Raw genomic sequence first — 25,590 nt, 5'->3', positions numbered from 1 at the left:
TCTGTTTTGAGCCCCTTTCCCTCCTCTATTCATTTCAGTCATGTGACTGTCTGTGACAGTCATGTCGAAGGTTGATATGTACTCATTTGATAAAATACATTTTGAACTAATTTAAAGTAAAAATGTTTCTTTTCATTATTTTTGACAAATAAGCTTTTGATTGTTTATAATATATTATTAAAGAAGATTTTCACAGAATGATTTTAGCTATATGCGCGCCCCATGTGCTGCATATACTGCATACCCCATTTTTGCGCCCCTGAATGCAACAAGTTTCCATACAAGGAGATTTTCAACATGACAGCATAGAAATAGAAACCAAACAGCTAGCAAATGACTGGTTATAGACTTTTATCGCTTGACACCTTATTGCATTGCTTCATCTTATGATTGACATTGGCTTCTACTGTCACTGCACAGATAATCACGGTCAGTGATTCTCTTTCTAGAAGGAATAATCCAGGCTTTTTACAATCTAATGACTGTGTATCACTCTTGTGGCAGAGTCTTGATTTTCACAGGCTGCAACTTTGTGTCCTAGAAAAGATGGTCTTTGATGTTATACCTAGAAAAGAAGTCCTACTTGAGAAGGACATTTTGATCAATTTCCCATTCATTAGGTTTTCTGAGAGTTTGCTATTAAGTATTATGGGGGTGGAATGTTTATAATTAGCACTGGCTAAAGCTCTGCTTGCTTTAAACATACATATAATGAATGCTTGGGTTTTATACCCCTTTAAGTAGATCTACTTGTGTTTTAATGAATTTTCTGTGTTTGTCTCATTGTCTGATTTTAGGTGCTGGACATTCGTCTACAGATGCACATTGTCCTCAGATTGACACACAACAGCTTGACAGACAGATTAAAGCCATCATGACAGAAGTTATTCCTTTCCTAAAGGTGAGCTTGCTTTACTTTTCTCTTTAAATTTAAAAATAAATCAACCGTCAAAACTGCAGTTTGTAGACATGCTGTCTTGCTAATGTCTTTCTGCCAGGAGCATGTTGGGGAGGTGTGTTCACACCAGCTGCTCACATCTGTGAGACGCATGGTGCTCAAACTCACTCAGCAAAATGATGAAAGCAAAGAGTTTGTTCAGTTCTTCCACCGACAGCTGGGCGGCATCCTGCAGGTAAGTGCATTTCTAATGTTTTAATTTGTTTGTCCTAATGTAATTAGCTTCTTCTATTCTTTTTTTTATTTTAAATTTTTTTTTAAGTTTACTGACTGTTTTCTTCAATAATTATTTGATTTTTTTTTTTTAGATTAGTTAGTTACTAATTAATTAATTAGTTTTGAGAATCATAATGTGCTCGAATATTTGAGCATGTGATGCCCTAAAATGTAGTCTATGTAGGAAGGCCACTAGTTGGATCGCAGCCTACAAGTTCTTGGTTTTGTGCACAGGACTCCTTGAGTAAGTTTGTTGGGCGGACGCTGCAGGAATGCGGTGAGGACCTGCTGGTGGAGATCTCTGAGATCCTCTTTAATGAGCTTGCTTTCTTCAGACTGATGCAGGATTTAGATCAGAACACCTCTAAAAACAAACACAGAACCAATAGACGCTCTGACCACACATCTCCAAAACACTCACCTCACACCGAGGTAGGCTTGAGTGATTAATCTTCGTCATGTGTGCCTGTAATGATGCTTCTGTGTTTGTGAAGAGAATGATTATTGCATTTTTTTTTATTTAGGAGGCGAAAACACTAGAGAGAGAAAAGACATTCTCCCCATCATATTTTGATGAAGACAGAGTAAGTTATAGTTGTTGATACACTTGCAGCATTCACATAAATACACTAAGCAGCTACACTGCTTCTGAATATAAAGCCCCACAGTCTTCACTGATTTCACACAACAAACAGAGCAGCTGTTGTTCAACTATTGGGTTTTATGTTTGTTTGTTTTTTGTTATTGCGAGCTTAAATGTTTTGAATGTTGAAAATTGACTTTTTTTTATCTTTAGGATCAGGATGAGACTGAGCAGGGAGGGACACTTCATGAGAAGGAAGAGGACAAGGAGAAAGATGCACAGAGCAGTGAAGCATCTGAGGTGGAAGAAGAGGAGGGAGAAGGGATGCCTCTTTCTATAAGTGAGTTTATCTGAAACAAACAGACAGTAAAGTAAACTGAAAAAATTAGCTTGGCTTTGGAAATAAATATACAGTACTGTTTTTAAAAAATGGTTCTGTTTTTTTTTTTTTTAAGGTTTTTGAAAGAAGTCACTTATGCTTACTTACTGGCTGGATTTATTTAAATACACAAAAAAGCAATACTGTGAAATATTATTTTTTGACATTTCAAAATGGATTTTATTCCTTTGGTGGCTGTTACTCCAGTCTTCAGTATCACTATGGTCTTTTAGAAAGTCTTTTGACTTTTAATCATTTTTATGTTTCCTTGCTGAATAAATCCAAATGTAAAAGTGTAATATTACATGTTCTTCCTTTTAATTGGTGTCACTAAAACGCCATCTATGGTGCATTGTGTGTTTACTGTTCTGACTGTTCAACAGTACCCGTTAAGAGTGTTTGCTGGAGGTTGTCTGTCTTATCGTCTACAGGTTGAGACTGTTCTGTAATGTATTTGACTTTGATAAGAATCTGTTTGACTTGTGTGTTGTGTGTATGGTCTTTTTTTTAGGCCTATCTAAAGCAGAGACCCAGGCTCTATGCAACTACGGCAGTGGAGAAGATGAAAATGAAGTGGAGGAGATGGAGGAGTTTGAAGCTGGACCTGTTGAGGTGCAAACATCATTACAAGCCAGCATGGACAACACTAGTGAACACAGACAGGTGTGTTGGCGTTCATACGAGAGAGCAAATAATCTGACTGCTCAAATGACAAACACTAATAATGACCTGTTGTGTTGTTCCAGGGCTCTGCCTTACGAAACGAAGCCCCCCAGGAAACCAAATCAGACCTAGAAAACTCAGAAAGCAGCCAATGTATGCCTTTTTTCTTTATTATACCCTTAACATTTATTGGGGTTTTTACACTCAACTCACTGCATTTTGTCTCCCATTTTCAAACAGTGAAAAGCATAAAATCGGAGTCCAAAGACTTGGTTCAGCCTCCAGAGGAGGGCAGAGAGGAGGCAAAAACTGGTTCAGGAGATGAAAGAGAAAAGGAGGACTGTACTGTTTCACCAGCCCAGGAAACACCACAGAGCTCAGATACAGCCAGTCCCGACACAGAGTCTCCGGTCATGATCAACACTGATGTATGTCTCACTCTCACTGCAAACCCCAGATCATCTTTTCTCATCAAACATCTTTGATTCGTTTATTTAGAATGACCAAATTATTTTTCTCTGATTTTTAAAAAAGGTATTATGTTCGATTTTTTATAATATAGGAGGCAGGATCTGGAAATACAAGCCAGAGATCAGATGAGGAAGATTTTGTGAAAGTGGAGGACCTTCCTCTTCAAATGTCTGTTCTGTGTGAGGTAAAAGCTTGAGTGATCTAGTAGTCATGTTTGCATATTAGTTTATAAACTGTACAAGACATCTCCAAAGAATGCTGCTTTTAAAAAAATGTTCTGCTTGTAATTTGCACAGGAAGAGCTTTGTAAGAGGATCTCAGAAAAGCAGCAAAATATTAACTTAACAGCTGAAATTCTCAATGAAAATAAAGATGAGCTTACAGGATTGGTGGGAAATGCTCAAGCACTCAAAGAGCCGGGTAACAATTAAATGTCACTCAAACCATATGCCATCTGTTCAGACTTCATTTTAATTTTCAAAATGTAAAATTAGAATAAGGTGATAATTTTTGTTCAACAGAACAAAACTTGTTTTGTGTGTGTGTTAATTTAAGAATTCATGTATTGTTTTTTTAAGGTATTGGATATTGAAATTCAGAGCTGAATTACAATGATTTGCTTATCAGCAGATCCCTATGATGGATGAACAATATGTTTTTTTTTTTCCCCCCAGAAACCACTGGAGCCCAGAGTGCATGAGAATGATCTTTTGATCCGTCTTGCACTGCAAACCATCATCCATGCAACATTACTGTATAATGAGCTTAATAATTTAAGATTCATGAAAACAACAGTTAAGCTAAGTCTTGGTGAATTAGCCTGTCAGCATGTGATCTAACAGTTCAAGAGATCTCTCTACACTTGTAAGTACTTTTATTCTGATTGTTTTATGGGGAATGTAGGAGATGATGTTTTGTAGGGGCTTTGTCTTTAAGCTGTTCTGTAGACTGTAAGTACATTTTCTGTGTTTCTCTTTGTTCATCCAGAAATCTCTGTAAAAGCTCCTTCAGAGGCTTCGGTTTAAGGGATGCAAAACATTTTTGTGTTCCTATGTTTGGCATGGTTTGGCTTTTGTTTATGCATTTCTTTCTAGGATTCCTTACCAGACCGCTAGCATTTTTTTGCCAATGCAGTACATAAAGGACAATAGATGTTTGTTCCTCTGATTCAGGACAAAACTTAAGCACATTTGGAAAAACAATATCCCTATTTAAATGTATTTGACACGTCCCAGACTGCACAATGAAATGTGTAATGGATAGAGCAGAATCGCATATTAGCACCGATACGTTGTCTTCTCTTATTGCAATCTTTTAAATGTTTTCTCTTGCTTTCAATCTCACTTTTTTTTAAAGGCATGTTGGCCAATGCTTGGGTTCTCACCCCATTTCACCTCGTGTAATTCTCTGATGTTTAGACTGAGATTTAAAATAAATAAAAAGTTGATTTTTACCATTTCCTGTAGTGATTGCTCTATTTATCCCATTTGCACAAAACCTGCTTTGGTAAGTGCTTATTTTGCAAAATGTTCACTGATTCAGTGCATTATTTATTTCCACGACAAGTACTGTATCTCCATGATTTAGTGATGTTAGTTGTGTAAATTTGTCTACTGCTTAAGTGTACAACTTATGTACATTTGTTTCTTTTGGTTGATCATTTTCCCCTAATGGATTTGTTAGTTAACAGAGTTGATGAGGTTGATTATCAAGTTGTTCCACTGTGCACATTTCTGTATTCTAATATGTGGTTACAAAAAACAAACAAAAATGTCAGTCACATTCACAAAAATTTGACTGAAAAAAATATTTTGTACAATCTGTCATACATATCAATTCTCAGTGCAGTTAATTTTGTTTCCATTACATGCATCTTTAGACAAGTGTTAAAGGGATAGTTCACCCAAAAATGAAAATTTGATGTTTATCTGCTTACCCCCAGGGCATCCAAGATATAGGTGACTTTGTTTCTTCAATAGAACATTGCATTACCGCCACCTATCTCTCAAATGGACCATTGACTCTATCTACAATCTCAATTAGGAGTGTCAATGGTCCATTTGAGAGATAGGTGGCGGTAATGCACTTATAAGTCTGCGATCCACCGTAAAGCAAGAAGAAGAAGAAGACGCGTCACGCTCTGGCTGAAGAAGAAGACGCGAATGTGCTCAGGACAGTTTGGACATTGCGGTGAATCCCTACATCTTGGATGCCCTGGGGGTAAGCAGATAAACATCAAATTTTCATTTTTGGGTGAACTATCCCTTTAAGTAGGCTGCCCTACTGTACCTGTTTGACACGTTAAGCTTGATTAAACCCAACAATGCCCACATGATTTCAAAAGCAGACACTGCAAACTTTTTAAAATGTAAGATTAACCATTTTAAACAGCTAAAATATGAATGACATTTTTCTTTTCCTAAACGTACAAAAGACCGTCACAGTAATGCAGCTTGTCCAGATGGAGTCCCTCACCACGGCATGCAGGGGTTAGGACAGTCACGGATATAAGACTCCAATGTTCCTTTAGACACCTCCATAAGAGTAGTGTATGTGGTCAACTGTACAGCACCATAAAGATAAGTGTTAGACAAACCAGAAAATGAAATATGAAACACTGTAAAAGATGATCAGCCTACTTTATTTAAGACCGGTTTGGTGGACAGCACATCATATACTGTCTTTATGGAGATATCCTGAAAGGATAAAAAAAAAATTTAAAGTTAGAATATTTTTTTAATACCAGTTTAGGTCTATGTTTGCAGTGTCCACACTCACAGCCTGTGTGGTCTGATTCATGCATTTCATAGCAGGAGTTCTGCGGTCATCCAGAAACAGAGGCTCTTTCCAGTGGTCATAGTTAGTCTCCAACACATACCACCTGCCATTCTTCACATCAAGCCTGAAAAACACACAAAGTGTAATGTTAAACTGAAATACTTCAAAGTCACACGTGTTCTTTTAACTATGTGTAGAGAATAGCAATGCTCTCTCACTCCAGTGGATTGATGCTGTGTGTTCTGGATCTGGTGATAATGCAGGCTTGACCCGGCTGGTTTCCTCCGAGGATGAAGTACGCTGGAGCCAGCAGCTTCGTGTCAGACAACAGAGCCTTGGCACTTTCATAGCTAAAAGAACACAGCATCCAAATTATCATCATCTTTATAAGCCAAAGAGACATCCGTCTGATTCTTTGGTTTCATATTTCAATATCAATAAATAAAGTAATAAGCATTAAAAAAAAAAATCACCGGTCAAAATTTAACAAAAACAAATTTTTTTGGAAAGAACTCTCATTCTCACCAACAGTAATATTGTAAATTATGATTACAATTTAAAATAACTATTTTCTATTTTACTATATTTTAAAACTACTATGCAAAGCTGACAGCCATTTCAACAGCCATTACCCCAGTCTTCAGAAATCATTCTAATATGCTGATTTGGTGCTCAATTATTAATTATGGTTCTTATCAATGTTTTTGCTGCATTCTATTTTTGTGGACACCATAATAGAATATTACTGTTTTACTGTATTTTTCATCAAATAAATGCAGCCTTTGTGAGCATAAGAGACTCCTTTCAAAAACATTTTAAAAAATCATAAGTACAAACTTTTGACCGTAGTGTGTAGGTAAAACTTATAAAGAGTATAAAATATAAAACATTATAAAGTGATTCTAAATGCATAATAATGCTTTATACTCTATTACAAAAATACGATTGCAGTTACAATTATTTCAGAAAACAATGCACCAGAATGTGTATTTGAAGTAATAATTAATTTCTTAAAATTACATTTGTAAAGCATTCTAATGCATAAATATATATTAATATATTTATCTGTAGCCAACCTAGTTGCATTCTCCAGCACAGAACGAGTCAAAAAACTCATCCACATGCCGTCTCTCTTCCCCAAGATCCACTCCAGAATCCCTGTAATAACAATAAAACTAACATGCATCTACCAAAGATCTGAGCAAATAAAATAAATACACGTATATGAAGAAAATAAAAACCTGCAAAGCTTCAACATATTTCTGACAATGCCTCATATGACTCAGCAAATATCAGGCAAAGGCTTACCGATGTAGCCTCCATCCAGAGTGAATCGTTCATTCATAGTGAGGGTGAATGAGCGCTACAAAGAAAACAGAAGACAGAGAGACACTGAGAGACAGAAGCAACGTGATTACTGACCAACAATCCATTCTTTCACAATTCTCCTTCCTGCTAAATTGCAGAAGCCAAACTAAAAACAATGTCAGAGACAAAAGCTCATTCTGAATCTTGTCACCATGATTTATAATCCATTCTCGTATAATAATCTCAGATTGCTCATACTGATCTGAGCTCTGTCCTTACTGGATGAATCCCGGTCAGCATGCCCACATATCCTGCAAAATTAGTTGATTTAAAGACAGTCTGGTTGTTGCGTCTGAAGTCAATGTTAACAACCAGTGGCTTCAGCTTCTCTGTGATGATCCACGACCTGTTCTTCAAATCCCATCTGTAAGCAGAGCAGACCACGGAACAATATGAAATCTTCATGTTTTGATTTCAGTATTAAAGTCTTAGATCTTTGAGTTCAGCTCATGAAAAATGGGGGCAAAAACAAAAGTGTTGCGTTTATAATTTTCTTCAGTGTATAAATATACATTCATCCCCACCCCCCAAAAAAAATTAAGGAAGTAGGTTAACAACAAATGTCAAAACAACATTAAACTCACCCCATGAAAAGTCCAAAGTCCAGGTTCCTTGCATGGATGAGATTGCCTACAATAAAAACAAACTAATGTGTCCTACATGGCACAACTTCAAACAAAATATTCTCATATCATAGTTATTGGTTTAGTTTACAATAGATGTTTTTTTTTTGACTGCCATTCAAAAGCTTGGGGTCGGTAAATTTTTTAAGTAGTCTCATGCTCACCAAGATGGAATTTATTTGATCAAAATGAGTGTAAAAACAACAATAAACATAAGCAATGGATTATTATTGCAATTTAAAATAACCATTTTCTGTAGAGTGGTGCTGGTATGACATCAGAACCCGGAAAACTAATTTGCCGCTCGTTCCTTAAGACATTTTCCTAAGGGGTTTTATAAAGGGTTTTTTCAATTTAAAGCCTGTGGTAAACATAACTTGATGATTCTTGGATGTTTTGTTCTACAACATAAACTGCACACGCTGACATCCCAAGCTGTCTCATCTAATTACTTATTAGAAACATACATTTTCAAAAATAAACATAACTGGTTCAAAATTTGCGTGCTTGATATGGGAGTGTGTAATTTACATTGTAGAACAAAACATCAAAGTATCAAGTTATGTTTGCCACAGGCTTTATTTCACTCATAAATCGAAAAACCCCATTATAAAGCCCCATAGGAAAATCTCTAAGGAGCCAGTGGCCAATTATTCTTCCGGGTTCTGACATCATACCAGCACCACTCTGTTTGAATATATATTTAAAATATAATGTATTCCTGTGATGCTAAAGCTGAATTTTCAGCAGCCATTACTCCAGTCTTCAGTGTCATTACGTGTGAAATCAAGTGCTCAAGAACCATTTCATATTATTATTTTGTTATAAGTGATTCATTTTTTTTCGAGATTCTTTGATTAATAGAAGGTTAAAAATATTTTGTAGCATTATAAAAGTTTTACAGTCACATGATCAATTTAATGTATCTTACTAAATAAAAGTATTGATTTCTAAAAAACAAAAAATATATATATATATATCTTACTGACCCTAAACTGGTACTGTATGTAATTTAATGGGTATCTGATATTTTAGAACATAGATATAGATTATAAAATATTATAAAAAGATGAAAATAATGTTATCTCTGATGATATCCTCACCATTGACATCCTCTGCAACCAGAGACGTGCACACGGTGAACACCTCATAAAATATGTTGAAGAGCACCACCTCACCTGAGTCACAGAGAATAAAATCTATTAAATATAGATTTTATTTAACAGTGTTAAACATAATAGTATTGTTTTAATGCATTCATACCCAAAGAAACACCAGACGCTGATGCGATTCCTCTGATCTCCTCATTGAACGGGTAAGGCAGGGTGTCCACCATCAAGGGCTGGGGACAAAACACATCACAGTCCTGTTAACAAACACTGTTAGGCAGAGTAATTACTGTCTAAATTATTCATGTAGATGAACGGTGACAGGTACTGTATACAGTATGTCTGCAAGCTATGAGATTTAAGATTGCAGTATACATAAGTCAATCATGATTAAGCATCATACATAGTTCGACTGATGAGATTCTTTAATAACTCACCAAATCCTTATCTACTAGATCGATGAGCTTTCCACTGGGAACAAAGGCGTCTGCTAGATCTCTGATAGCCTGAATCATGCTCACCATCTAAAGGCAAAGCACATGAGCTCTTGAGTAATGTTCACCGAGAGCTGCTCAAGATCATCTGGTTTTAGTTTTGTGGAATTCCAGGATTTCACTTCCATTTCGGTTCACAGTTCACATAAAAGTTCACCAATACATAAACTAGACTTCTACTAATCAAGTGAATAGTCTGTCACGGCAAAACAACTTGCAGTTCTTTTGTTGCTAGAAGTACATTCATAGACAGAGCATTGAACCAGTATAATGATATAAACTCACATCGTTCTTTTTGTCTGTAATGACATCTGTCCATCTTTTGCTTGGTGGTAAATCCAGATTAACAGTATACCAGGACACATCCCCTTTAAATCTAAAAGATCCAGAGATTATACACATGTTCTTATTCTCTCCCTTCAATGTGAATTACAAATTCAAAATTACATTCTAAATCATTCATATTAAGAGAAAATGAAGTTTTCGTAGATTTATAGATGAACTATGATGAAAACACTTTAAAAGATTCTTTTTTTCTTTAAGTTGGTCCAAAAAATAAAAAATTCAATACATTTTTAAATAAACCTTTTTGCACAAAAAATTACATTGGATACTGTAATATAAATGTTATGGTAATAATATAACATATACATGATATTATAATATACATCTTTTGCAATTGCATAACAATGAAACATTGCCGTTCTGTTGTTACAAAACACCTGACTTTGTTTCACTTCTTTAAAACTAAAAATTATACATTTTTCTTATTAACATCATCTTTGATCAATAAGCTGTTCAAATAAAAACATTTGGAAATATCGCTATTAATATTTTAAAATTATTTTTACATATCCGTTTCTCTCCTGTGATTCATTCGTACGGTTTGCATTTTCACCTGTTGTACATGTAATTATTGTACAGATTTAAATTTTTGGTCTCTGACAGCAGTTTTTACAGGTTGTATAATCCATCATTTCAGTTGTCATACTCACGTTGGGCCGTTTGGAGGATACATGCCACTTCGGCACTCTTCTGTGTACTTAAATGTGAACATTAGTCATTTAATTCAGTAAACTGGAGTTGTGTTGGTTATTCAGTTAAGCTTCTCTATGCCAACAGCACTGGTGATTTAGGTTATAAAACATCGCATTGACGTATACACAAACTACTGCAGTCCTGTCATAACTTAAGTTGATACGAGGATAATAGTAAAGATGCATTTGTTTTCATAAATAACAATACAAACTCTAGTTTGTGACTTACCGGTGGGACATATTGCGCAGACAAGCATATAAACACAAAAGAGAGAATAAAACAGCAGAGGTTTAATTTGGGGATCATGATGAGACGAACGCGGAAGTACCGATGATACTCGTGACGGTTCGTGATCTGCGCAAACCCACGAGACACCGGGGGAGTTACCATAACAATGAGTTACAGAATAAAAGATGACTTCGCACTTTCTGTCTTTGGGTTTGTCCCGGTTTTATTTTACTAAGCTGTACCATAATTCGCTCCTACATCAACTTTTTAAAAAATTATTATTAAATAGGCTTGTAAGGAGAAATAACAGCCGCAGAACAAGAATGCAGTTTTACCAGAGCAGACCGATAAACAAACAGGCGACTGTATCGCGACATCTAACGGTTGTAGAGGGAAGTACAACAACAAGCATATAGTTTTAAAGGCAGGGTATGTGATTTTTCAAAAACACTTCAGAAAACTGATTCGGGCCGAATAGCAAAACAAACTTGTAGCCAATCAGCAATAAGGGGCGTGTCTACTCGTGATGTGGAGGAGAGCGCGTTCAGTGCATGGGACGGACATTAGCCGACTCGAGCGACACAGAGATAGAGATGGCGGATAAAAAAACAAAACGTGTTTGTTTTGGTGATTTCAAATATCAACATTGGCTACCAGAAATCCCTTACTCTGCCTTTAAGTAGTTTTTAATCACACAAAGCGCGCAAATGTGCTCATATGAGACATTTAGAAAATTAGTAAAAAGTCTACGACATTACATTTAACTATCTTATATCTTAGATATATTTCACATGTAACTGCAATGACATTGCAGTGGAAGTACAGCATTTTACGTGTAAATCTCAAAGCGTTATCAACTGCACAGGGTTAATATTCATTATTCAATATTCATTTTATCTTCAAATGTGGCTCAACATTAATCATATTCTCACATAAATATTAAAACCCCACAAAATGACCCCACATCAACACTAAATGACTTCAGTCAGAAACATTAAGGAACCACGTTTTCCATAGATTAATCGTTCTTTTCTTTGTATGCAACAGAAAATTGGATCACAATGATGAAATTGAGATTTTGAGTTTACAATCCATTTAATTTGGGAAATCAATCAAATGTACAATCCAATATTAAACAAATTACTGTAATTTAACAAAATACTGTAACTAACAATATAATTGATAGGCTATTTAAAAACAACAACAACAAAAGATTTTCTTGTGAAAAGTGACTAGGTTTATTATAAAAAAAAAAAGGCAGAGATTCCATGACTATGTAAAATTATAATGGTGAGGAAGGGAAAAAAAACACTTCTGGTTTCACTTGCAGTATCGGTCAGCCTTCATCTTGGCTCTCCTAAAAAAGAAACAAAAAACATATGATAATACATCACTTACCACTGTAAAAGTAGAAATATTTTCATATTCACAATGTTTCAAACACCATCGTGTATGATAAATCACCCAATAGGGTATATCAACATAATCTGACACCTTTTCCTCCATCTCAGGATGATTAGCTAAATTAGCAGGCTACAGTCATTTATTATTCAGTATGATCCCAGTATGAGGTTTTTCCTCCTGAAGTCAGACGTCTCACCTGTCCAGCAGGGCCTCATGGAATTTTCCTTCTGTTCTGGCTTTTTTCAGCGTACCGCTGTCTTCCTCATTCACCCTCAGCTTCCGATCCTGAAAACTCTGGAACTTCTTCCTGTAGGCAAACATTCACATAAACATTTACTTCACTGTATGCTCAATAAACAGCACAGCTTCTGTATCTTACTGCAGGTAATAAATGCAAGCACTCACACGTAGTTGACCTCACAGTTCTTGACATCACCCCTGTCTTCATCTGCAATATCGTCTTTTCTCTTCACCTCTCTTTCTGTGCATGAACGGATCTGTGGGCAACAGATAAGCATGAAAAATATTGTTTATAGTCTTCATTCCAGAATAAAAAGGTGTAATTTGTTTTTATAATTTGACAGCAGAGAGACTTGTGTTCAGATAATAGATATTGTGCACTGCATTGGCCAAATCTGGCCACTCTCACTGAATTATTTCTCAAATGTTTGTCGAGCTTTTAGGGGCAAAGATATGGATGTCTAAAAAAAAAGCCTTGAATCATTTCCTTCAGACAACAACAAAAAAATTCCCACTTAAGCAATTCATCTTGGTGTGGACTGTGAGTTCAGGAGGGATTCACCTTGATTATCTCCTCCTCTCCCGCTGTCTTGTTTTTGGCCACTATGTCTCCGCTCTCACTGTACGAGATGAAACAACTGTTTGCAGCAAGTAAGGCCATTTTACCCTATGGCAACAAAAATAAAAGAAATGGTAAAACCTGATTTTCAAAACTTTTCAGCCTAATGTACCAGAGTTATTCACATTCATACAAATTGAAGTATTTTCATTGTGACTGGTGAATTGATTTGATTGGCAGATTCACTCACATCCTGAAACACTGGTTCCCACTGCTCTCTGGAGCCGATGGCATCTGATCGACCAACCACAACACCCTCTGAGTTTATACCTAAATACTTCCCATAGCCTGACTTCAGCGCTATCCTACACACCAGCAAAACAAATAAGAAAAAAAATTTGTCACATGATCAAAATAACTTAATTAGCTACAGAACATTACAAGGTGCTTATGCATTTAAAGGTGCTGCTAAGCAGCTGCAGCCAGTTTGCTACGTTTTACTGAACACTTGAACACCGATAAGCCCATCACTACTTACCACACCTAGTTATAGATATAGATATGGTCATGATCTTTACCTGGAGTCTGAGACTCTGATGGCAGTGAACTGCTCTGGAGGATCTGGGCCTTCATCGTCTGCAAACACAAAACATACATTTTTTAAAACTCGAAGAGTTCATTTGCAAAAACCGATACACCCCACTTAAAAAAAAAAGAGCTGATTGCCGTGCATTATTCTCCACATATAGCGCGATCTGAACCCTCAAAACAACCCAACTGCAGTTTGATTGATATTACTTGGAATGCGCAATAAAAAAAAAAACGTGATTTCTGAAAAAAATAAATAAAAATTGAGTTATAGGTTTTTGCAAATGAACTCTTCCCTTGTTTACATTACCATTCAAAACTCTGAAGTCAGTACGATTTTTAAATTTTTTTTAGGGGTGCGCATTTCCAGTGACAATGTTTAGATTTGAAATCAAAATAATGGATACATGTTGTGCTTGTGGTAAATAGCCTCGGATCAGTAGCGGACTCCTGTGTGAAAGCTGCAAGTATCACTATAAATAGTTATAAATGATAAATAGAAGGCTTTAAAAAGATCGGTATCGGTGATCGGATGATACTGCTGTCTGTGATCGGCGATCGGCCTCAAAAATCCTGAGCAGAGCACCCCTAATTTTTTTAATTAATTAATTTACTTTTTTAAAAGTCTTTTCCTATGCTCACCGAGGCTGCATTTAGTTGATAATTACAGTAAAAAAAAAAAAAGTACTTTTGTTGATTATTATTCCTGTATGCCAAGCTGAATTAATACTGAAGTTTCAGCATCATTACTCAAGTCTTCATGATCATTCTAAAATGTTGATTTAATGAAAAATTTCTTATTGTTATCAATGTTGAAAACAGTTGATTTCTAGTTTTGTGGAAACTGTGATACATTTTTCAGGACACTTTATGAATAGAAAGGTCAAAATTACAGTATTTAGACATTATAAATGTCTTTAATGTCCATCTGGATTAACGTAAAAGCATCCTTGCGGAGTAAAAGTATGAATTTATTTCCAAAAAAAATAAAAAATCTTACTGACCCCAAATGTTTGAATGGTAGTCTATATTTACTGTGTATAATTGCACTATTACTGGAGATGAATCTAGCATTTCCATTCCACAAAAGAATTCAGAGCTGCCACACATTTATAACTGAATAATTTCCACGTCATCAAAGTTTTCATGGCTGAAGATTTATAAGAATATGAAACGATGCTGGAAAGTGCTGCTATAAGAAAATCAAATACAGAGAACAAAGTCTTGTAACTCAACTCATTATACTGCCTGAAGTCCTGAAGTATTTTAACAGTTATTTGTTTTTCAACCATGAATGACTGAACAAAAGAAAGCGTAATGCTGAAAGCTGATATTCTATTCTATCTGCTCCACGGGCATGATAAACTCATGAATTAGCTAAGATATTGAATTCTGCAAGAACCTTCAAATGATAATCTCAAAAAGTTACTGAGTAGCGTGTGTGTGTGTCCATGTTTTTCGCCTGGAGAGGTGTGGGAATCATACAGATGCACTGGTCATGAATTGGGTGTCAACAACAGTTACAATCTTTCATTTACTAATTTCAGGTCTCAACCACTAAATTAAATTGATTTTAGAGAGCGTGCACAAATTTCATGGTGCTTCCAGAGTGATGTAGAGACCGATCCTTACAGCCAGCGGTCAGTGAAAAGCAGAAAATGAGGCTGGAAAGAAAAACAATCGCAAACAACTCCTTCTGGTGACTGAACTATGAAATTGCTCTGTGCTTTGCATGAACGGCTGCCGTAATGGCGACTGACCAACCATAACATTATTCAGGTTTTTAAATCCCACACTGAGAGCAAAAGAGAAACAGCAGCACCTAGCCATCTCTACTTTCGAGACTTATTTGTTCCGCGCTATTAGAGGGACCTTTTCAATTTAAAAGACAATATAAAAACTGCATGGCATGGCTGAAAAAAATACAATGCGGTATAAATTGCAGAGATTTGCCTGTTGCCAGAAAATACTGCAGATAGAGCTTGTAAAGTGTATTTTAAAACATAGGCCTTAAGAATAAAGCATTTCATTTCCAATAAATGTTCTAGTTCATTTAAACCAACTCATCACTATATTAATGCACTTGCTCATCACAAACCGTGTCCACTAATGAGCCAAGGCCATCCTACACACACAACCATTTTTGTACATTTTGTAAATGTTTACCTTAATTTGTTTGATTATTTAAATGTGTTAATTGAGGTCCATTTATAATGTTAGTTTGTTAGCTTGTTTTGAAATTCACAAAAGAAAGGTACAGATTTGACGTGGACATTTTAATGTAATTTACTAGCCAACTACATTTTAAGGAAACATGAGTTTAAAAAACACAGTAATAAATATGATGCATACATGTGCTTAACTGATTTTGAATGTGAATTTTTAAAACTACTTAAATATTAAGTAATTTGTTTAAAAATCATTTTAAAACTTGCTTCCTTATATTATACATTATATGAAGCACTGGTCTAAAGAATATACTTTTAATTCTCAAAAAAATATATATTTTCTTCAGGGAATGGAGGTAATGCCACCCTGTTTATTATTTAAAAATGATTCAAAATAAGACAGCAAGTAAGATATATCTGTGAATCTATTTAGCAAAGCTAAAAGATCTGTTTTGCCAACATAACTTTCAGGAGTTTAATGAAGCAAACAGAATCAGCACCTTTATGAGGAGCTCCTACAGTGAAGAGTCCAGTGTCCAGCGCATGAATGAAGGACTTTCTGTGCATCTCAATGGCCACTGAGCCTGTGATCTCACCGAAACTCTTCACTGTCCACCATCCTCCTGAGGACACACATTCACAAACACACACAGGCTCATATCATGCATCATAAACACTTCCAACAAAAATATAGCTATTAGGCAGATCATAGAGCATTTACAAAAGAACTATCTATCTGTCTGTCTATATATCATCTATCTGTCAATCTATCTATCTATCTATCTGTCTGTCTGTCTGTCTATATATCATCTATCTATCTATCAATCTATCTGTCTGTCTATATATCATCTATCTGTCTATCTATCTGTCTATATATCATCTATCTGTCAATCTATCGGTCTGTCTATATATCATCTATCTGTCAATCTATCTGTCTGTCTATATATCATCTATCTGTCTGTCTATCTGTCTATATATCATCTATCTGTCAATCTATCTATCTGTCTATCTATCTGTCTGTCTATATATCATCTATCTGTCTATCTATCTATCTCTGTCTGTCTATATATCATCTATCTGTCTATCTATCTGTCTGTCTGTCTATATATCATCTATCTATCTATCTATCTTTTATAACTCCATGGACAAAGTGACAACATACGTACCAACGACATCCAGCTTGTCTTCATCATCTCGTTTTCTCTTTTTGTCCTTGTTCTTTTTCTTCTTTCTGCACAATTTGGAAGTCGCAGGCCATAAATTATCGGAAATAATTCTGATATTATCATAACTGTTACATCAATTAGTACAGTAACTGTAAACATTAAGGGGAAACTATACATTTTCATAAACTTTTGTTCGAACGTAACGTTAATACAGAGTGAAAGCCTTACTTTTTATCGTTTAATCCTTTCAGGACCAGCTTGGTGGACTTGACGTGTGAGTACTCGGTCATGATCAACTGAATTAAAACGCTTCTGTGGGATTATCATACATTGTTATTCACGCCTTGAAAGCGTTTTCCTGCAACAGCGCTCTCTGTGTGTACGGTGGCCGAAAGGAGTCAAAGCACCGCACTGAAGACGCGCGGCTGAGTTGAAGCGCGACACCCATCGGTCGGAGAAATATAGAAAGTGTGGTGGTGGCTTGAAAAATTGTTAATTGTGATTTCTCCAGTGCTTATTGTGGTTGTGTCCGAAATCACATTCTTTCTGAGGAGGTAGGCCTTCTTCTTTTGAATAAGTAATTACTTTGCAATCACAACTGTTAAAAATGCGTTATTTGCTTTTTTAAACACATTTTCGTACTTACATAGTATGAATGTGTGTGGTATTAACATTATCTGGATGTATTTGTACTATCTCTGTAATGTGACTTATAGTATCAGCTGCATCGCTTCACTGCCATTAACAGCGTTTCTCCCGAGGCCTCATGGGATAGAAAAGTGTCCTTTGGATGCACGCTTCAGACTTTCACTGGAAGTAGGAGGTGATCAAGGTTGAACGTGTTTTATGAATGCTATGAATTCCAACATGCTACTCGTCTTCTCACACCTAAGTATAGTATGGAAATATGCATATTCGCATGCAGCCTCAGTCGAGTGTACTTGACTTTCCATTTCCGGTGTGATGGATGAACAAAAAGTTTTACAACATTTTTAATTTATGAATCTATTTCTTGACTCAGTATTTTATTGGACTGCCAAATCTTAAGACATTTTACACAAAATTAAAAAGGAAAAAAATTTTTTTTTTTTTTTGTTTGTTTCTTAGCTAAATATCTGATGGTATTTTCTACTAAGAAAAAAGTACACACTTTTCTTTAGTATGCCATTTGTATCTCTTTACATTTCTTACATCCTTAAGGTGAAGTGAAGTGGATCCTGCATATGAGAACCTGCAGACACGTATACATATGTGAGAATAATTACTTGCTTGTGTGTGTGCCTATGTGACAAATGTGTACACACTGTACTGTAGAAGTGCAAAATCTGACATTATTTACCAAAACCTGCATTATATTTTGTAAAAACAGTACATGGGGGGTGCATTCCCCATGTTCCCAACATTTTGGCCTGCTTTGGGAAGGCAGCTTATAAATCTTACTTTTTTTTAATGTAAAAACAGGGAGGGTCTTTAGGGGTAGGGTTATGGTTAGAGGATATACAGTCACCATGTCTATGGTGTCCTCATAAAACACAGGTTGTGTGTGTGCAAGCTTGTGTTGCTTCTACCATGGTTTAATTCACAGGGTGTGGCAGAAAGGATAGGTTATTGCCAGATTGGTTATCAGACTGGAGAGAGAGAGTGTGTCTCCAGTCCAGGCCCTTTTCTCTCCAGACACAGCGTCTGCCATTAGTGAGCCACCATTTAAACCAAAATAGCTCTGAACATGGCAAAGCCCTCTTATTTAAAACCTCAGCAGACCACTGTAAGAACGAAGCGCTGGAGTACAAACACACGCACGCACAATGTGGACTCGTTACTGTGTTGTTTGTTTCGTGACGTCACGGACACTACGTCCATGTTTTTATACAGTCTATGGTTTCAATGCATCCTTTTAAAGGTCCAAATCAATCAGTTCAAATGTATGGCATTAAAAGCTGGACAAAACAGCGCAAGCGGATTACAGTACTGTGCGCACAGTGACAGCTCGCACGTAAAATGTAAACCTGAAGAAATGGCCAATTCCAAACTCGAGCACAAAAAATATGATTGTGTGTATACACATCAACACGCGCGAGCTGAACTCTTCACGCACAGGAAGTTTTGACAGTCAGGGGGCGGGGCCCCAACATATGCTTGCTGTGTTAACAAATGCTATTGGCTGCTCGTCTTCGGACTGGCTGTTGATTGGCCCTCTCCTGAGGACGAAGATGATGACAGACAGTAAAGAGGTAAGTTTTCTTTCTAAATTCATACTTATATCCTATTAGCGCTAAGATTTTTATAATGACATCTACATCGCTGAGCCGTTTTAGGTAGGCGTGGTTGACTCTTAACTTTTATAAACAATATCTCTTTGGATTTGAGACTTTAGTCTTTGCAACTTTACAGATCTTCTTTATGCACCAAGAGCTTGTAACACTCCAAAGAGAAAGGAAAAATTGAAATCGCATCATATGACCCCTTTTTAACACATTAGAAGACCAAATTCAGTATAGCTACACCTTGATGATGCAAACTGTGTTTTTGTGCACTGGTCCGCTGCTGCGCGTGTCTGACCTGTTTCAAATGGCAAACGCTTTAGCAGTTCAGTACTTTTCACCAGACCAAGCGATCAAGACATTTCTCCGTAACACAATGTTACAAGAAAGACTGTTGAGATTAGCTGTTCTGAGTAATGAGAATGCCCGTGCTCTCAACATCGACATTAAAGCTGCAGTCAAAGACATTGCGCACCAAAACACTCAGAGAGCACAAAGGATGCGGTAGAGTGTTTGCTTGTTTGTTTGTGGTAGTCAGTGATAAAATTAATAAATAAGTTAATCGTCAAAAGTTGGTATGTTAAAATGTAAAGAAAGTTAGTTTTTCTTCAAATGTAGCGTATAGCCACGAGTTATTCCTTTAATGTTTTATATAACTTTATTTATTTATTTTACTGTTCATTTTCTGCAAGACATGAATTTTGCTTGTATAATTTCTTTACTACAGTTAGCGATGCTTATGTAGGCCAGTGTTTGAACTGAGACGTGTGCTGGCCATTATAGCACATTAATTTTATTGAGCTTACTGTTAAATAAAATATGTAGACTGCTATGGGGGCCTATAACAGATGTATGTGTATTATTGTTGAAGGATCCTCCTGCTATTGCTAAAATAATCAAATCGGAGCGTCAAATCAAATCGCAGCGTGTTGGTGTATATACACACAATCATATTTTTTACGTGCGAGCTGTCACTGTGCGTATACTGTAATTCGCTTGCGCGCTGTTCATGTGTTCATGCGCTTGCGCTGTTTTGTCCAACTTTTAATGCCTTACAAATCAGTTACACAGGGACAGTCCACTGAGGATCAAACTCTGCTAATGACGATCATTAAAGGGTGGCCTGTTGAAGAACTGGTCAGAGCTTGCAATAAATCATAGTGTGACACTGCCAGGAAGTAAAATAAACAAGACAGCTGCATTCTGGGCTTTAAATGCAAACAGGTGAATGAGTTGAACAGGGTGACTAAAGGAACAGCGAAGAGAGCTTGCATGTGGTAGACTAGGCATAAGAACCCTTAATTGATTCCAGATATCCCAGACAGACACTGATACACACATAAATAGAAAACAACCTGCTAAAAAGTAAATGGATGCCAACATTATTTTCTTTCTAAGATGGTGGCTTACATTAAATGCAAAATAGTATGCATATCAGCCATATCAGATTATAATCTTCTAAAAGACTTGCAGCAGACACGCTTAATCATAAGTGATAAGACTAAAGGAGCAGGATGGGCTGCTGCGGTGATGGGATTGTTTAATGAGATGTTTGTAATTGTATATGTTCGTTGGTGTCTTTCTCTTGTCCTTGTTGAAAGGCTTTTTGTCTCCATGTTCGGCCTGCCCCATTACCTCCGCCTCTCAAGTGGAATAGAAAATGTATCATGCTTAGCAAGCATCAACGTGGTATGAGACACAAAGCAATTGGGGATGGCGAGGAGGAAGAGCAAGGGAAAGATAGCTTAATATATATAGTTTAATGAGCTTAGTCTTTCATTTCCTCCCAAGGTGCCAGTCATCAGTCAAGTGGTTGGCTATAGATAGTGACTGGTCTGACTTTCAAAGTAATATAAGGCATGATATAGTGCCAACTGTAACAGAATGGCTGACAGCGTATCATTGGAAACAAGTATAAGCTTATAAATAGTAGTTATGTAAGTCAGACCAACTCTTCATAGACTTTTTCCATCCTTAATATATATATATATATAGAAATTTGTTTTACATTTTTTTAAAATATAATATTTTCTATTAAAATATAAGATATTTTACCTGTTTGCTGAGTTTCACAGCTCACTAATGAAAGGTCATGTCATAATTTTCTTGCTGCTCCAGAGTGATTAGTCACATGATGTTTTATGGCTCATGTGATTGGCTCAAAACAGCTCTGCCGTATAACTGAGTGCCCACGAGCAAACACGACAGATTTCATATCACATACTTCTGGGATTGGGGGGTGATTGATGAACTTCATAGCTGAATGAATTCAGATGAGCCAAATGCAATCAAACACACATAAATATGCCAATGTTAGTGAGAAAATGCATTTAATCGTTGGCATGAATGTCTATTCTGAGGCCAGCTGTTATTTTTAGCCAGAATAATCAAAAGCAACTAATATCACAGATTTTCAGTTTGGAAGCTGCTTCCAAATCACAACTAAAAACAAAAATTAAGATCAAAACGTGACTTGTTTTAGAGCCAGCGCATGCTGTTTCTCGCTCTCGCCAGGGAAACCATTAGGGACTGAGCCAAATTTAATTTGGGGACTGCACTGAATTTAGCTGAACAATGTGTTTTTCCAGAATGGAAGCAAATTAAAGAAATTTGTATTTGAAACATCCCCACTCTAATCTTCACATGCAATTTGGTGTTACAGCACATCATGCAATTTAATCTAATTTAATTTGGAAATAAAGTCATTAAAAATAATAAGAAAAAACAAGAAAAACTGTTAATTAAGTAATAGATAATTAGATATTTATAGTAAAAAATAGATTAGCTATAGTAATAGATCATTTAAACAAAAGTCTTAATTTGGAGGGGGTTCTCATCAGTTTTTATACATGCAAATAATCGGATTAATAAATCAGCATATCGTGTCATTAATTTGATTACAAATATTATTATTTTTTACATTTCAGTTTATATGTATTTTTCAGAGATTTAAGGTTGACTATGCCTTGCAACTTCACATATGTACCTTGCTTCTTTCTTTATATGTCTCAATTTTTTTTTTCTGTTTATGGTGTGGCAGTGTACAGCAGTGTACTGTGGTTGCTTGTACATTCTCTGCAGAGACACAGGAGTGTTGAGAAGATAACCCCGCCCCCATGAGGTGTTACAAAGAAAACTACTGTGCACGAGACAGCGACAGGCTGTCTTACCGAAAACCTCCGATGGGAGCTGTGCGTCATATTTGACAATGACTGACAGAAGAAATAAGGGGGAGGGGGAGTGAACACCGGAGAATGCAGCTGCTAATGGGACTGCCACAGCACCTCTGTGTTGCAGACAGTAAGTGATTTTGCAGGCAGGAGCAGCTCGGTAGCTCAGGGTCTTTGTGTCTCTCTGAGTGCCGCTGTGTTAATGAGAAATGATTTGAGCCGGAGAAGAATGATTGACGGTGAAGAGCAGGTGGTCGACACAGAGGTGTGAGCTTACCATGTAAGTCAGTATCATAACACAGGCCTTCCATCTACTTTTTGCTGCATTAATAGATGTCAGACTCCCTCTCGTGCCCTTACACACTGATACAGTGTCTTTTGAGGGTCTTGCATCGATGTGTGCGTGGATTCATGAGAGCCTCTGCTCCATGTAACCGAACCTCTAGAGTGCCACCTTCACCCTCAGGCTAAATCCAGGATATGATGTCACGTTTCGTCACCTCTGTGTTGCAGACAGTAAGTGATTTTGCAGGCAGGAGCAGCTCGGTAGCTCAGGGTCTTTGTGTCTCTCTGAGTGCCGCTGTGTTAATGAGAAATGATTTGAGCCGGAGAAGAATGATTGACGGTGAAGAGCAGGTGGTCGACACAGAGGTGTGAGCTTACCATGTAAGTCAGTATCATAACACAGGCCTTCCATCTACTTTTTGCTGCATTAATAGATGTCAGACTCCCTCTCGTGCCCTTACACACTGATACAGTGTCTTTTGAGGGTCTTGCATCGATGTGTGCGTGGATTCATGAGAGCCTCTGCTCCATGTAACCGAACCTCTAGAGTGCCACCTTCACCCTCAGGCTAAATCCAGGATATGATGTCACGTTTCGTGAGGTTAACAAGTTGTCTCTCATGAAACTGACCCAGTGATTGAGCTGTGGGTTGAAGCCTTCAGGAGGTGAGCTATAGCTTTAGGTCTTGCTGCCAAGTGATTGCAGAAAAATGCACATTTGGGATTTTATTCCAGGCAGTTCCAATAAAACACGATTTATAGCAGAATCTACAGTAAAAATAAAACACGTCCTACTGAAAGGAAAAATTTAAATCGCATCATATGACCCCTTTAAAATGTTTCGGAAAAAATATATATATAGCATTTTGCTTGCTTTGTTGAAATAAAGCCAGTTAGCAACAGATTTTCTTTGGCCCATGGGAAAGGCTCACCGGTTTGGGTTTTGGTAACAGAGCTGTTTGGAGGCAGAGCTTCAGGCACAGGAAACTGACTGAAAGGCTGTATATCGAAGACCTTTGAGAGACTCCAGCTGAGCTTTCTCCTCTGTCATGGGTCTCTACCCTCAAACAGACTACAAGCTAGAGTCACTTTTGGGCTCAGCCAATTTCTCACTGATTTGGAGGGGAAGAGATCGCAGCATGAATAACTAGCCGTGAAATTTCCCTCTCAACACGTCTGGAGGAGGTAACAGGCCAGGTTTCTCTGGCTACATCTTTTCTATTCTATTTTCCTTCTCTCAATGTTTCCTTTCACAAGAGGATTTTTCAGCCTTTCCTTCACGAACCATATACCTTCCAACATCTGTGAAATTTACAGTAAAAACAGCAGCTGTAGTTGCCAGAACTTTACCAGCAATATTTTAGCTCTTAAGGATTAAACTTAAATTTACAGTACAAAAACATACATTTCATTAACTAATATAATGTTAATATACCAACCGAATGTACCTTTATAATACACTGACAAAAAAAGATAGAAATAATATATAAAATTGTATGTGTGTGTGTGTGTGTGTGTATTAATGATGAACCATAATGTGAAGTTTCACACAAGATGACTTGTTCTTTTTCACTTCCAAAAACTGTGCATTTAGCAGTATTTTATAGTAAATTCCCCATTACTTTATTACAGCTTTTCACTTATAAATTAAGGAAACGTACCATTAACAATTTAACAGGTTTTTTAAAGTCTTTTAGCATTAAAATTACAATCATTTTTACATTGTACCGTCTGACAAGTTCAATTTCAGCCATTACACCAACATAAACAAAACATCTTCCAGCTAACGCAGCTTAAAAACAAACATTTATTGGTTGGGGTGGTACACAAATCATGGTAATCAAATAATGAATCCTCATCCCAAAATGGGTAGAGTTAATAAATGTTGAATTATGCACTCAGACTCCTTTTTTAGAGGTTAAAGTACCACAAGTCTCCTTATAATTACAAGTTATCAACAGTGGCCAAACCCATCATTTTAAAGATCCACAAAAATGCACTCGCTCATAGACTGCTCTCTGTGTTTATCATTGACTGCTCTCTCTGTGTCTCACATAAACATGCAGACTTACAAGACATCTTACAAAAAAAAAAAAAATCTGCATATCCGTCATTAGCACAGTGAGAAAGTTGCTAAGGAAGTCACAAGTTTGACTGACAGATTCCACTTTCTTACGTGTCTTCTTAAGTTCTTAAGTGTTTCTTAAGTTAAGTGTCGTTAACAGGTTTAGTTGTAAAGACCACACACCAAAACAAACACACATTACACTAGTTCCTCCATATCACAAGAAACACCTAATCGTGTGTGTGATAGGCAGATGTTAACTCTATTTCTGTGACACTTCTCAAGACTTTTTGCTTTGTAACTCTGTTTTTATTAGTTTTAAATCCAAATAGGCAATTACACGCATACATATGTATCTATATATACACACATTCTAGCTTCTAGAATGAAAGTTTCTAGTTTCTAGAAACGCTATTTGAAACTATTAAAGTGTGTTGCATGTCTTTAAAAAGGTATTAATCAATCATTAGTAGGTGGAATAATAGATAACCTTGACTGGGTGATATGACCTTGCTTGCTAAAAATTGCTCAAATATCCACTGTGATTATGTGCAGTTTTCTGAAATGATGTGATGCAGTTTTTGAAAGTATACAGTATGTCTTTCCTGCATATAATTTAACCCTGAACTTAGTGTTGTGTACACCACACAAATTTATAAAACATTTAACTAAAAATGAATGCACATTATAATGGAATAATGGAATTCTCTAATCAGACAACTCTTTTATAGTGATCAAAGCAGTTATTGCCTTCTGAGGCTGTAAATCTCAAATATC

The 25,590-nt window shown here is 36.5% G+C and overlaps 3 protein-coding genes across 7 annotated transcripts in view; 1 reads left to right on the top strand and 2 right to left on the bottom strand.

The window, feature by feature from the left end:
• LOC107721421 (pericentriolar material 1 protein-like) overlaps window positions 1-4,728 on the top strand; it is a 55,857-nt gene extending 51,129 nt beyond the window's left edge. For all 5 annotated transcript variants that reach the window (XM_016529427.1, XM_016529425.1, XM_016529426.1 and 2 more), the window contains 11 exons: window positions 798-901; window positions 999-1,133; window positions 1,409-1,606; window positions 1,699-1,758; window positions 1,971-2,097; window positions 2,648-2,799; window positions 2,883-2,952; window positions 3,040-3,227; window positions 3,362-3,454; window positions 3,567-3,690; window positions 3,945-4,728. In XM_016529427.1, coding sequence (XP_016384913.1) covers window positions 798-901; window positions 999-1,133; window positions 1,409-1,606; window positions 1,699-1,758; window positions 1,971-2,097; window positions 2,648-2,799; window positions 2,883-2,952; window positions 3,040-3,227; window positions 3,362-3,454; window positions 3,567-3,690; window positions 3,945-3,970 — 1,277 coding nt within the window. In that variant the 3' untranslated portion in view covers window positions 3,971-4,728. The remainder of the gene's footprint in view (window positions 1-797; window positions 902-998; window positions 1,134-1,408; window positions 1,607-1,698; window positions 1,759-1,970; window positions 2,098-2,647; window positions 2,800-2,882; window positions 2,953-3,039; window positions 3,228-3,361; window positions 3,455-3,566; window positions 3,691-3,944) is intronic.
• Window positions 4,729-5,486: 758 nt separating this feature from the next.
• On the bottom strand, window positions 5,487-11,087 carry LOC107721418 (acid ceramidase-like). The gene is made up of 14 exons (XM_016529421.1): window positions 10,909-11,087; window positions 10,638-10,684; window positions 9,928-10,018; window positions 9,586-9,672; window positions 9,303-9,381; window positions 9,143-9,217; window positions 8,001-8,046; window positions 7,636-7,780; window positions 7,357-7,411; window positions 7,125-7,206; window positions 6,267-6,398; window positions 6,049-6,172; window positions 5,910-5,966; window positions 5,487-5,831 (listed from the first exon to the last, which is right to left on the bottom strand). The coding sequence occupies exons 1-14, from the start codon at window positions 11,068-11,070 to the stop codon at window positions 5,742-5,744; spliced, it is 1,272 nt and encodes a 423-aa protein (XP_016384907.1). The 5' UTR covers window positions 11,071-11,087; the 3' UTR covers window positions 5,487-5,741.
• A 995-nt stretch (window positions 11,088-12,082) lies between these two features.
• Window positions 12,083-17,521, bottom strand: frg1 (FSHD region gene 1). Its single transcript, XM_016529422.1, has 9 exons — window positions 17,262-17,521; window positions 17,034-17,098; window positions 16,368-16,490; window positions 13,690-13,747; window positions 13,362-13,476; window positions 13,115-13,219; window positions 12,718-12,809; window positions 12,509-12,619; window positions 12,083-12,265 (listed from the first exon to the last, which is right to left on the bottom strand). The coding sequence occupies exons 1-9, from the start codon at window positions 17,321-17,323 to the stop codon at window positions 12,229-12,231; spliced, it is 768 nt and encodes a 255-aa protein (XP_016384908.1). The 5' UTR covers window positions 17,324-17,521; the 3' UTR covers window positions 12,083-12,228.
• Window positions 17,522-25,590: the final 8,069 nt, after the last annotated feature.

This window comes from Sinocyclocheilus rhinocerous, unplaced genomic scaffold, assembly GCF_001515625.1.
Source record: "Sinocyclocheilus rhinocerous isolate Xijiao unplaced genomic scaffold, SAMN03320098_v1.1 scaffold1833, whole genome shotgun sequence".
NCBI classification, from domain to species: Eukaryota; Metazoa; Chordata; class Actinopteri; order Cypriniformes; family Cyprinidae; genus Sinocyclocheilus; species Sinocyclocheilus rhinocerous.
Note: the sequence above shows the minus strand (reverse complement) of the source record. Positions and strands in the feature narration are given on the sequence as shown.